The sequence below is a fragment of the Prunus dulcis genome, chromosome 2 (genome assembly GCF_902201215.1).
Source record: "Prunus dulcis chromosome 2, ALMONDv2, whole genome shotgun sequence".
Classification (NCBI taxonomy): Eukaryota; Viridiplantae; Streptophyta; class Magnoliopsida; order Rosales; family Rosaceae; genus Prunus; species Prunus dulcis.
The window spans coordinates 16087016-16101784 of record NC_047651.1 but is presented as its reverse complement, the minus strand read 5'-3'; the positions used below and the strand labels follow the sequence as shown (position 1 = coordinate 16101784).

The following is a 14769-nucleotide window of genomic DNA, read 5'->3' as shown; positions in this document are numbered from 1 at the left end:
TCTGCCAGTTCCAGGTCAGTATCATCTCCCCATATGAATCAGACCCACCCTGGCACGCAGACCTTAAACCCTAAAGAACCAGACCCACCCTGGCACCCAGATCCGTCTAGCACCGCCTAGACCCTCCCAGCGCCGCCTAGACCAGCCCTACAGCGCATAAGTTTGAAAATTCGCTAGGCAGTGGGCTTAAAGAACAAAAGAAAAGAACCATACCCACCCTGGCACCCAGATCCGCATAGAGCCGCCTAGCGCCTCCCAGACCCGCCCATGCCGCCTAGGCTGATTTTTCGTAATGCAAAGTATGGATTAGAAGGAATGGTTTCAACATGAGGGGATATTTGCTTCCAAGGTTGGTAAACTATGCAGATTCTGTTGCCCTCAGTGTAGGACATTAAGCATATCCATAGTCGCATAGGGTTTTTTTTTTTCTTCTTCTATATACGTAGGAAACGAAAAAAAATTGTAGAAATAGGGAAACAAGCACAGTAGACATTTGTGAGAACCAACCAACCCTAGTCTGCAATCTGCATCAAGTCTAAACAGGATTAAGCCTGTCCAAAAAAATTCGAGTTTCATTGACATTTTGTTTGATCTGTTTGATGATTTTTGCTCCCTTATATATCTATGATGAACCTTCCAACCACTAGAAAACTGGCTTTGAAGAATACTGTTGCTTTTGGTACTGGTGGATTACTGGTGTGCTCCAACTGTAACGGCAAATATGGCATTTGTGAGAGCACTTTCACAAACTAGGATGTACTTGTTTACCACTGAGCACAGACCTCGGGCTTCGACTGGTGATAAGTTCTATGTTGTCCTCAGATTAAGAGGTGAAGCATGCTCCCATGGATGGTGATATCAGGTATAGTTAATGCACGTTAACAATTGAAGTGATTGAATCTGTATCTACATTCATTAATAGCAACCTTTACACTTATAGAGAAACAAGCAAACACATTATCCATTCTAACTGTTACATCAAATGTGTGTTGAAACTGATTACAGGGATATCCTCTAAATAAATGTACATCTAGAGTTTTGTGAGAGTAATGGTTAGTTGGATGCAGGGGTATGCAACTTTTGATGACTTGTTTCCTTCAGTCTGCAAAGTGGCTGAATTTCATTTCACACATAATTGTGGCTTCTAGTAGTAAACAGATTCTTGAAGAAATGAAAGGTAAATGCCATATATTATTTTCAAATCCTTCTGATTGTTTTCTAGGCCAATTTAGCTTGAAGTGATTTTCTTAATAGATGCCCTTTACATGCATGTTTTTTTTGTTTTTTTGTTTTTTTTTCTTTCCTGCGGTGGCAGTTAATTTCGTACGATTTGGAATTAAGGGAAGTTCAAGAAATCGGAGTCCGGCAAATGATACAACGAAGAACCCAAGTTTCATATGGCAATGGGCTGTGGTTTATGGAATGACTCACTACTACACTCTTCGTCGCACAAAATACATCGTAGTCGCACAAATTTCAGCACGACAGAAGCTTCGTCGCGCAGAATCCATCGCGCAAAGATCGTGAAAAAAGACTTTGCACGACCAAGTTTTTTCATTGGTCGCTCAAAGTTACTTTGCGTGACGAAAATATATTGGTCGCGCAAAGATTTGCGTGACGAAAAACATTGGTTGCGCAAAGGTTTGCGCGACGAAAAATATTTGTCGAGCAAAGTTTTGCGCAACGAAACACATTGGTCGAGCAAAGTTTTGCGCAACAAAAAACATTGGTCGCGCAAAGTCTTAAAAAAATTTATAAAACATAAAAAATTCCCGCGTCCCATTTTTGGTACCCGCCCAAATTTTTAGAGTTTTGTGCGATGAAATTTTTTTGTGTTTAAAATTTTTTTAATTAAAATAAACTAATTTAATAGTTTGCGCTACGAAATATTTTGTCGTGCAAGATTTTTGACTTTTTGTTTTATTATTTCTTTAATGTTAATTTTTTCGAATTTTTACTTTTTAAATTTAATTTAATTGTATGATTTTTTTTAAATCACTTTAATTTAAATTTATATTAATTTAATTCTTAATTTTTTTGAATTTTTACTTTTTAAATTTAATTTAATTGTAAGATTTTTTTAATTACTTTAATTTAAATTGACATATTCAAAATAAAATTACATATGAAAAATAGTGATCAAATTATCCAAAAAATATGTATATAATATTCAAAATGTACACATAAATTAACAAAGTACAATAATAAAATCCTAATACAAGCATATTGTGGTGGTAGTGGCGGATGATATGTTTTGATAGCTTCCTAATCCTCAACTTTAGCCATCAAAGCCTCAATGATTACCTACAAAAAAATAAATATGATCAAATAACAACCAAAAAAAAAAAAAAGAAGGCATAATCTCCCCTAAAATTGTTATACCACAAATCCAACCCAAACTCCAATCTCTCCCCTTTACTCAACACCAAACCCCACACAAACTCAAAACTAACTCTAAAACCACATATTAATGAAAAAAATTTAAAATTTGGAGAGAATATACCTTTTGGCAAGATTGAAAGTGAGTGAGAATGAGAGGGAGAAGTGAGTGTGAGAGAATTAGATAAGATAGTGATAGAGAGATGAGAGAGTGAGAGATAGTGAAAAGATAGACGAGAGAGTGAGTGAGAGTGAGAGATAGTGAAGAGGGAGATGAGAGATTAAGTGAGAGGAGTGAGTGAGAGAGAAAGGGTGGGATTTGGGGAGAGGGAAAGAGAGAGGAGAGGTAAGAGTAGAGAAAGACATTGAGAAAATGGTGGAGGAGTTATTTCGGTTTTAAAAATCGTATAACTTTGCGCGACGAAAAATATTGTTGGTCGCGCAAAGTTTTGCGTGACAAAAAATATTGGAATATTGGTCGCGCAAACTTTTGCGAGACGAAACATATTGGTCGTGCAAAGTTTTGCGCAACAAATATAGGAATATTGGTCGGGCAAAGTCTAAAAAAAATTTATAAAATAAAATAAAATTCCAGCATCCCATTTTTGGTACCCGCCAAAATTTTTAAATTTTTGGGGGACAAAAAATACATATTGGTCGCTCAAAGTCTAAAAAAATTATATAAAAAAATTCCCGCGTCCCATTTTTGATACCTGCCCAAATTTTTGAGTGACGAAAAATATTGGTCGCGCAAAGTTTTGAGCGACAAAAAATAGTCGCGCAAAGTTTTGAGCGACAAAAAATATTGGTCGCGCAAAGTCTAAAGTTATTTTTTAATTTTAAAAACCCGCTTCCCATTTTCGGTACTCACCCAAATTTTTTGAGTTTTGCACGATGAACTGTTGGTCGAGCAAACTTTTGAGAGACGAAAAATTGGTTCGTAGCACAATATTTATAAAAATAATTGTTATGAATAATAAAAAATTTAAAAAAATTTATGTTATGATTTAAAATATAATTAAGGTGAAAGCTACTTAATAAATATATATACTATTCAATTTCTTAAGTGTTATATGTACAAAATAAATAAATTTAAAGCTACTTAATATATATATATATATATACACACACACCATTCAACGATCCAACCGTAAGACTTGTTTGAATGTACTTCAAGATCCTATACCCCAAAAATCGCAAAAACAAATATTCAAAGATCTAGTAACGAGACAAAACTTTTCGATGGTTATAAATGAAAGATCACTATTTAACGGTTATTTTAACTCCGATTTTGATGATTTTTTTACAGTTACACTCCTTGACCCTATATGAATACAATGACTGAATTTGATCTACAATTTAAAATATTTACACTAGTGGATACCACAAAATCTTATGTTATATTTAACGAAAGTATAAATAAACTCTTAATTGTTAGTGAATATATTGTTTTGATGGCATATGCATTCTACAAAACTAGTTTCAACGATCCAACCGTCAAACTTGTTTGTTTATACGTCGAGATCATATACGCCAAAAATCGGAAAAAAGAAACATTCATAGATCAAGTAACGGGACAAAACTTTTTGATGGTTATAAATGAAAAATCATGATTTAACGGTTATTTTAACTCCGATTTTGATGATTTTTTATAGCTACACTCCTGGACCCTATATGAATACAATGACAGAATTTGATCTTCAATTTAAAATATTTACACTAGTGGATACCACAAAATCTTATGTTATATTTAACGAAAGTATAAATAAATTCTTAATTTTTAGTGAATATATTGTTTTGGTGGCATACGCATTCTACGAAACTAGTTTCAACGATCCAACCGTCAAACTTGTTTATTTATACTTCGGGATCATATGCGCCCTTAAATCGGAAAAAATAAACATTCAGAGATCAAGTAACGGGACAAAACTTTTCGACGGTTATAAATGAAAAATTATGATTTAACGGTTATTTTAACTCCGATTTTGATGATTTTTTACAGCTACACTCTTTGACCCTATATGAATACAATGACTAAATTTGATCTTCAATTTAAAATATTTTACACTAGTGGATACCACAAAATCTTATGTTAGATTTAACAAAAGTATAAAGTGAATATATTGTTTTGATGGCATACACATTCTACGAAACTAGTTTCAACGATCCAACCGTCAAACTTGTTTGTTTATACTTCGAGATCATATACGCCAAAAATCGAAAAAAATAAACATTCAGAGATCAAGTAACGGGACAAAACTTTTCGACGGTTATAAATGAAAAATCATGATTTATGGTTATTTTAACTTCGATTTTGATGATTTTTTACAGCTACACTCCTTGACCCTATATGAATACAATGCCTAAATTTGATCTTCAATTTAAAATATTTACACTAGTGGATACCACAAAATCTTATGTTATATTTAACGAAAGTATAAATAAACTCTTAATTGTTAGTGAATATATTGTTTTGATGGCATATGCATTCAACAAAACTAGTTTCAACGATCCAACCGTCAAACTTGTTTGTTTATACTTCGAGATCATATATGCCAAAAATCGAAAAAAATAAACATTCTGAGATCAAGTAATGGGACAAAACTTTTCGACGGTTATAATGAAAAATCACGATTTAACTGTTATTTTAACTTCAATTTTGATGATTTTTTACAGCTACACTCCTTGACCCTATATGAATACAATGAACTAATTCAATCGTCAATTTAAAATATATATTTTCTAACAAAAACCCAATACGAACAACAATAATATATTTTTCTAACAAAAATCCGATCCGATCTAAAATAATAAATTTAAAGCTACTTAATAAATATATATACCTTTTAATTTCTTAAGTGTTATGCATACAAAATAAAAAACAAAAATAAATTGGTTTAGGCAACGAAATGTTTGGATTACGTCATGCAAAGATTTTAAAAAATAATTTTTTAATTTTATTTATTTTTATAAGGACTTTGCGCGACGAAGTTTACTGTTTCGTCTCTCAAAATTTGGTCACGCAAGACTTTGAGCGACGATGTATTGTCGTCGCGCAAAAGTTTGTTGCCCGAAGTGACTTTGTGCGACGAATTATTTCTCGTCGCGCAAAATTTGATCGCGCAAGACTTTGAGCGACGAAGTTTCGAGTTTCGTCGTGCAAAGTGACTTTAAGCGACGAATAGTTTTTCGTCGCGCAATGGGTTTTTTTTTACTAGTGACTGAGTGGCTACTTCTTGCTATATTGGGGTTTGATCTATGATGAGCTATTCCAGAGAGAATGTAAAAAAGAAAATTCATTATTTCCTCTGCAAGTCATTGAGAGGTTTGAAGATCTGCTTGAATTTGGGGGGTGGCATTTTTGTCACATGGGACCTGCTGGATCAGCTGAGACTTGAACTGATCGGAATGCCTGGTGGTTTGTGGCGCCCTTATGTTCCAGTCATTTTGGTACATCTAGGAGACTGTGTGTTCTCTGATCTTTTTAGTTATAAAGCTCAAATTATTGACAGACATGCCACTGTCATTTAAACCCTATAATAATGTAGGTTTGTAAAACAGTTTTTATGTGTGTTTCTGTAGCCTAAAATTAACTGAGTACACCCTACTACAAAAGTATTTATTGAATTACTGATTTACCCTAATATAAAATGACCAAAAAGGATATATGGAATTGTGAAACAAATATAATTTTAATAAGTACACCCTATTAACCATATTCAACCCTAATCAAGAGATTGCTTGGTGCCCATCTTTGTGATCCACGAGTCAAAATGGCTTCTTGGGGTTCCTTCTTTTTTATTGTGCTACTGATTCCGCTTCTGATACAAAGTTCCTTATGCTCTAGCGCGGCTTGGAGCAGATGAAGCCTTCTTTCTTTCTTCTCGGAACTATTTCTTGGCAACTTACCCAAGTCTCTATTGTCTCAGTTTAATTTTTTACTTTTCCAGAGTTATTACCCGTATAAAGAATTTAGTACTTTCACACGTTTAATACTCTATGATGTCATGTCATTCAAAGCCTATTCTCGAACCTCCTCAAGATTCCACGAGCATTGCTCAAATCCATTCCTTTATTTATTTATTAGAATATATGCTTTACTAAAACACTATAAGATTATATATTGGAGAGGATTAAAACATTCAAAACCCAACGTGACACTGACAGCCAAGAACAAACAAGAGTTGGGTCTTAAAAAGATTCGCGTTTGAAACAATCACGATGAAACGAAAAAACAAAAAAAAAAAACACTACTGCCCAAAAACCAAATAAATGAATCTGTGATTAAGCAATTATGGCCTCGTTACTCAAATCCATTATGATCCTTCTGGTGGTTAAAATTCTAAAAATATAAAATAAACTAAATATTTAAATAAATAAACAAAAGTCAAGCTAAAGTCTTTTATATGTTTAAAATTTGATATCTTCTAATATGGTGGAAAATAGCCTTAATTCCTATATCAGTGGTTGCAGATTAGAACCCGATAAATAAAAATGTAAGATACAAATTCCATATGGACCATATATAACTTACAAATCTATAGGATATTCGAATTGACATGGTTGCAGAGCACAACATCAGGTAGTAGCCCTCCATTTGGAAGCGACACACCTTCTTTATCATTGTTCTAAGTTTTAAACCTAATTGCCAAAATTCCATTTCAGTATTTGGCCATTGATTGTTCACCACAAATTACTAGAGGCCAACAGCTAGGGGGCCATATATGTGCTTCATTTGTTAATGGAGGGGCACAGAGTCACATGGCAGCCAAATGGGAAGCAATGCCACACATTTTAGACCATTTATTTATTTATTTTAATTTGTTTATTTTTGTTGCTTTTTGCATGTGGTTGCTGCAATTGTTGCCGACAATATCCTCTGCATACCAACAACTATAGTAGGCCCCCAACTCTAAAGTCCAAAATTGAATATATAGAGATTTTATTTGTAATTTTGTAGCACTAAATTCCCATATGGGGTTGTCTTCCTTTTGCTCTCTGTGTTTCGAAAATTATTTAATTTACCAAAGCATATGAAAACAATGCCAAGATTTTTTTTGCAGAATACTAAATAACTTTGTTATATGGAAGTCAAAACCTAGAAGAAGAATAAGAAGAGGAAAATATATGATCTTGTCGCATTATTGTTTATGCTTGTGATTGAGACAACTTGTCAAATCGAAACTTGTACACAAAGAAATTCGAATGCTTTCTTCCTAACGTTTTTCTAGTGGTTTTTCTCTTCTCAATTTGCTCTCTCAATGTTGATAATGAATTTTACATCTTGTTCATATTATAATGTCATAATCAGTGATTGGAAATTTGCTATTTGTCCAAACTCTCATTCACAATCTTTGATATTGCATCATTACATTTTCACATTTGGTTCAATAATATATATATATATATATATATTAATTCAACGATGTTGGGCACATATTAAGTATCACATAAAATGAGGAATATTCTATAACAAATTGGATTCAGCCTTCTTTTATAAATGTTGGGAGAAAACTTGTTGGCATTAAGCATTACCAAATGCGAGAATACCCTGATTGTATGACGATGTGTATGAAGGTCATGACGTGGTTAAAGATTCTTATTTTTATACGTTATTATCTTGCCATGTGGTGGTGTTATGACTTTGTTAAGGTATATATGAAAAAGAAAACGAAAAGGAACTTAATGTCTCATTTGCTATAAGAAAGTCATGCTCTTGCTTCCAATTGAAGGAGACCTAATGCTTGGCAAAACTTTGTACAATGTATTCCACTTTTACCTTTCTTCTTTCCCTTTTTAACACAATATATTTGTCTTGAACTCGAACGTTTCAAGGAAAAAGAAATTCACTTCTTAATTGTAGGGTTTCTTCAAGGGACTTTTTTTTTTTTGGCACGCCATTAAAGTTGGTTATATATTGATAAATAAATAACATTTAAAAATATTTTAAAAAAAGTTGGTCGTATATAATGCCTTGCATTTATTTGAAGATTTCCATTTGGAAAGCAGTTACAGCTGTGTTTTGGAGGACAGCCTCACAAGTCAGAACCAAAACGTAAAGGGGATCAAAAATGGGTGGGGGTTTATGGTTAGCCACTGACTCAAATCTTTACTAATAATTTAGGGCACCCCTAAAAGCTTTGGTCCAAAACAATATGCTTTGCCTTTGAACAATCATTATATACATACATGGAGGACTGACATTACGCAATTTACTTATATGGAAAACGATGATAAGACAATGCAGTGTTGGTACCAAACACACTAACATGCATATGGACCATCCTTTTTTTACAAGTACAACACTAGCAAGAAAAGTAAAATGCTAAAGATAGTCGTGCGTAATTGACATATTGTGGCGAGCAAAATTCATATATATTTTTTTTTATAAGAGCGAAATTCATATTATCTAAGTGATTGATGCATTGTGACACAAGTAATTCGGTTATATTAACGATTTACAATCACTCACACAAATCATAAGAAAATCCCCAATACAAGGTTCGAAAGTAACACGAACTGAAGCATGCATTGACCTTTGGTTGAAGAACCCCAACCCTCCCAACCTAGGAGACCAAACCCAAGGTTTCTCAACTTATCACCTGGGGTTTAGAGCCGTTACCCAAGAACACATTTTGACAATTTCCATCCATCATTCCATTTCCCATAATAATCACGTCCACTTCGTCCACTTTTACCTTTTGTTGCTACAAGCCCACAACATAATCACAAATCATCCTTATCCCAACGGAAACCCACCAAGAGGATAAGGACATTCAAGTAATTTCATCCAAAAGAAACAGAATATAAGAAGCACCAAGCAACCCATCTCTGCCACATAACACAAAACCCATGCTTTCCATTTCCAGCTGTGAAGAAAAGCACTTTGCCTCCCTCCACATGGCCCGTCCTAAACCTAACCACCGTTAAACCCAACCAAAACCCCCTTAACCGTAGTTAACTCCCCAAAACCCATCTCTTTTAACTCATAAAACTCTCTCTCTCTCTCTCTCTCTCCCTCTCACCCACTCACTCAAAACCAAAAATGGCCTCACTGAGCAGAGCTCTCTTCCTCCTCTCTCTCTTGGCCCTCACCGCCACAATCTCATCAGCCCACAACATTACTGAAATTCTCTCCGCCTTCCCAGACTACAGCCAATATAACAGCTTCTTGACCCAAACAAAGCTAGCTGACGAGATCAACACCCGCCAAACAATCACTATCCTTGTCCTGAACAACGCCGCCATCTCCGCCCTCGCAGCCAAACATCCCCTCTCCGTCGTCAAGAATGCCCTCAGCCTACACGTCCTCCTGGACTACTACGACCCCACGAAGCTCCACCAAATCTCCAAGGGCTCCACCCTCAGCACCACCCTCTACCAGACCACCGGCCACGCCCCGGGAAATCTCGGCTTCGTCAACATCACCGACCTCCAAGGCGGCAAGGTTGGCTTCGGCTCCGCGGCTCCCGGCTCCAAGCTGGACTCCAGCTACACCAAATCTGTCAAGCAGATTCCGTACAACATCTCAATTTTGGAAATCAACGCTCCGATCATCGCTCCGGGGATCTTGACGGCGCCGGCTCCTTCCGCCTCCGACGTCAACATAACGGCGCTGCTCGAGAAAGCCGGCGCCAAGACGTTTGCGTCACTGATCATATCGAGCGGCGTCATCAAGACGTACCAATCGGCGGCCGAGAAAGGCTTGACGATCTTCGCTCCCAACGACGAGGCGTTTAAGGCGAAGGGCGTGCCGGATCTGAGCAAGCTCACCAATGCGGAGGTGGTCTCCATCTTACAGTTTCATGCCGTTGCTGGTTACACTCCGATCGGCACATTGAAGACCTCCAAGTCTCCGATTAGCACTCTGGCGACGAACGGAGCCGGGAAGTTCGATCTGACCACGACGACAGCCGGCGACCAGGTCACGCTTCACACCGGAGTCGACTCGTCCCGAGTGGCCGACACGGTTCTCGACGCGACTCCCCTCGCCATCTTCACCATCGACAATGTGCTTCTTCCACTCGAGCTGTTCGGAAAATCTCCCTCGCCGGCTCCGGGGCTAGAGCCATCCGCCGCCCCTTCGCCGGCGCCAGTACTCGCTCCGACTCCCTCAACCGTTGAAGCGCCATCGCCTTTGGCCGCTTCACCGCCTGCACCGCCATTGGAGACGCCGGAGGGAGCGCCGTCTGAAGCTCCGTCTGCTGAGTCGGAGAACAGTACATCGGGTAACGGAGCTGGTCACGTGGCCTCACCTGCATTGATGATGACTGTACTGGTCACTGTCTGTGCCACTGTTATTTCCTCCGTTGTCTTGTCCTGAACGGTATTTTCACGTGTCTGTTAATTTATTTTGTTTTATCTTTTTTTATTTTTTTATTTTATTTTTAACTTTTTAATTATTTTGTTACTTTGTAGTGGTTTGAGGTTTTATTGTTATTATTTTACTCCGTTGTTACCGGTTAGAGACCATAGAGGCTTTTTATTTGTTAATTTTGTTTTTATTTATTGATATTTTTAATTTATGGGTATCTGCGCATTTTAGCAGTTGTGCTGGGAGAAGTAATCGTGTGTGTTGCGTCTATTATTATTAATATGGTGATTTGATGATATGTTCACGATTGTAAAAATCCAAGCGCATGGATTGGTGTATCTGACGGTGAGCCAACATGCGTCCACAGTGCTCGTGGCACTGTGTATTAATTTAATATACTATTCGAAATTTGTAGAGACCGCTTTATTTACAGTAAAATTCGTTCACTTATTTAATTTTTCGGCCAAGTATTTGTTCGTTCCTTCCAAAACTGAAGGTCAGGCTGTTTTCTTTAAAACCTATGCCATGGAAAAGTAGGGTGAATAAATATGTGGATTAGATCAGTTGAGCTTTCGAGCTCGCCGAAATTCGATTCTCTTTTCCGTTTATTAGGGTAGTTAGAACGGTTATGCACAACACTACACCTGGATGAGTAAAATACTCTGGATCAATTGAAGGGAAAACGAAATTCCGAGAACACCCTGAGCTCTTTGTTGTTACTCCAAACACTACATTTTCTATACTTTGACGTATGTATTTGAAATTGAAAGCAGCCTAACAGTGGGTTCCAGCAAATTCAAAAATCAAACATTGAATTTGAAACCAAGTAGACCGTATGACCAAAAAAAAGAAGAAAGAAAGCAAGTAGACCAAGAACAACATAATCATCACCAATCATGGGCCAAGAGAGGCCCACCAAGAGGTAGGGCCTTCTTGATATCTAAATTCTTGCATTATACCCTAAAGGGTAATGCTAAGCTTACTACATTTTTATACAACATTGTATATCATCTCTTTAATAGAGGTGGAGCTCACCAATACAATGAGGCTCACCTCTATTAGAGAGGTGGTACACAATATGGTATAAAAAATATGGTAAGCCTAACATTTTCCTACCCGAACAACCATAACGCCTCATTTCTGATATAAAGAGCCTCTATAGTCTCTAATGAAAATAAATAGAAAAAAGATAACCAACACACAAAGGTCAAGAGGTAAAGCTCTCCGCACAAAACCAAGAGATAGGCATGGGAATCCCACGAAGTCCTTATATTTTCTCCTGTAGGTCTAGGAACCAAACCATAATTGAAATCGCCATTCTAATTTCGAAAGCTATAACATTCCAACAGCTATAACATTCCAATGACATTCAGTATTCCATTTAAAACGACAAACTAACAATCTAGTGAGAAAATCTCAATGTAAGGGATAAAAAATATAATAGTAAATGGTGATAATTAATAAGAAATGATCAAGTATTTTTTTTAAGTATAACCGATAATTTAAACTAGAGGGGAGGGAGATTTCTATCTCGCACGCACAAATGATATCATGGGGGTTTGAACTTGAAACTTCTTGTCTACAAGTCAATGCTCTTTTCTACTAGGTTATACATCGTTGGCAGGAATGATCAAGTTAAGAACATTTACTTAGACAGTTTGATTCAATTTTGACGATTTTCAATTAGACTGAACCAAATCAAAATCTAATATGCCGAACAAGTTAAGATATGATCCAATTCAATTCAAACTACATTTATTTTTTAGACAAGTCGTATTGGAGGAGGTAGAAATCAAACCTAGACCTGGATGAGTAAATACTCTTACCAATTGAGCTACATTGATAACTTTTTCACCCATCTGTACATAAATAATTGGAATTTTTGTAGAAATGTTACATAAACTTATACCTTAGTTTCAATTTGTTATTTAAAGAAAAATTTAAGAGAAATATCACCTTAAAATTTCAAAATCCATGATTTTCCATATGACTTTAACACAATCCAATTTTCCATCCATTTTAAGAGTATTTTAGTCTTTCTATTTTCAAGGAGAAAAAGAGAGAAAAAAGAGACATCTCTCTCCCTTTCTCCCTCACCCCCACCCAACCTGCCCCCAAAACACATCGCACATGAGACCTCCTCCCTTCCCATCTCTCTCTCTCTCTCTCTCTCTCTCTCTCTCTCTCTCTCTCTACAAATTTTCAGTATGCAAATGGAAAAATAACAAAAATAAAAAAGAAGAAGAAAAAGGTGGATTCGGTTTGGGTAGGCTGAGGGCCGGTGAGATTTTTTTTAAATACAATTTTTTTATTTTTAAAATACCCTTGAAAATGGAAAGACTAAAATATCCTTTAAAATGGATGGAAAATTATCTCTCTCTCTCTCTCTACAAATTTTCAGTATGCAAATGGAAAAATAACAAAAATAAAAAAGAAGAAGAAAAAGGTGGATTCGGTTTGGGTAGGCTGAGGGCCGGTGAGATTTTTTTTAAATACAATTTTTTTATTTTTAAAATACCCTTGAAAATGGAAAGACTAAAATATCCTTTAAAATGGATGGAAAATTAGATGGTGTTAAAGTGAGATGACAAATCATGGATTTTGAAAATTTAAGGTGACATTTCTCTTAAATTTTTCTTTAAAGTGACAAATTGAAACTGAGATATAAGTTCAGGTGACATTTCTACAAAAATCCCTAAATAATTTGATGGCTTATTTACTGTTTCACCATTGGAACAAACACTTGGTCTCACCTTACCCCCTCAAACTGAAATTTTCTCATTTAACCCAATGAATCTATAAAAATTGCTGAAATTTTCTCACTTTACCACTTTCGTCCATTTTCATTAACAAAACTGTTAAATGTGATGACGTGACATGGACATTCTAGTAATTTTAGCTCCTTATTATCTTATCTCTTCTATTTCTCCCTCTGTCCCTCTGCCTCTCTCTTCTCTCCTCTCTCCTCACCAAACCCAACCCCCACTCCAGACCTAACCCTCCATGGAATTACTCAACACACCCAAACCACCACCACCACTCAAATTTTTTTTTAAAATCCTCAATAGATACTCCCCATATTCTATTTTGGCAGAGAGAGAGAGAGAGAGAGAGAGAGAGAGAGAGAGAGGCATATATAAGAGATAAGATAGCTAAAATTACTACAATGCCTATACCACATGTGGCTCGTTTGGTACACAGGACTGTCTTAGCATGGACTATGCTTAGGGACTGGCTTGGCTTGGCTTGGCTTGGTCTAAGTTGGATAATACTTATCCTGCGTTTGGTGTATGCTTGGACTAGGACTAGAATTTTTTTTATTTTTTCAAAAATATCTATATATATGTATATATGCATTTTATAATATATATAATATATATACATACATATAATATATATAGACCCGACCCAATTTCCACTTTGGAATTCGAGCCAAGTCCTGTGCGTGTCCGACACCTGGCGAATGTCGGGCACAAATGACCTTTTTACCCTTCTTACTTCAATTTTTCTTTAAATTTTCCTTAGACTTTTGCCGAAAATTCGGCAGAGTCTCCCCTGTATTTTGACCAACCCCAAAACTTTTCACCTGTCAAACAATCTCAGAAACCCTACCAACAGCCAGACTAAGTCAACAAAAGATTCCAACCTCAGTTCCTTATGTTCAACATGATATCAGAGCATTTTCTAGGGTTTTCAAGGTTGCAAGGATTCTGCAAAACTTTACCTTGGCGCGGAAACTATGATTGGCCCGGTGGTGGATCCCGCGTCCTTCTACGGCCTGGGGGCGAAAAACAGGTTGAAAATGTGAGTGGACCAAAGCAACAATAATGTTCTTCAAAACAATTCTCATAAACATAATATCCCCCATTGTAAAAAAGAAATTAGCTAAATAAAACTGAATACTTACTTATTATATCACGCGTAGCCAATTCAAGGCATTCTATATCAGTCATATTCAAACTTGAAAGTTTCATACAAACCACTGAATTCAAAGCTTTCATAAAAATACTGAAATCCCACACGTATAAAAACTCTGTACTCAGATCTTTCATAACTGAATAAATATAAAGGGATCT

The 14769-nt window shown here is 36.2% G+C and overlaps 1 protein-coding gene across 1 annotated transcript; it reads left to right on the top strand.

Moving 5' to 3' along the window:
* The first annotated feature begins 9125 nt into the window (after window positions 1-9125).
* On the top strand, window positions 9126-10941 carry LOC117619663 (fasciclin-like arabinogalactan protein 8). The gene has a single exon (XM_034349661.1). The coding sequence runs from the start codon at window positions 9425-9427 to the stop codon at window positions 10700-10702; it is 1278 nt and encodes a 425-aa protein (XP_034205552.1). The 5' UTR covers window positions 9126-9424; the 3' UTR covers window positions 10703-10941.
* Window positions 10942-14769: the final 3828 nt, after the last annotated feature.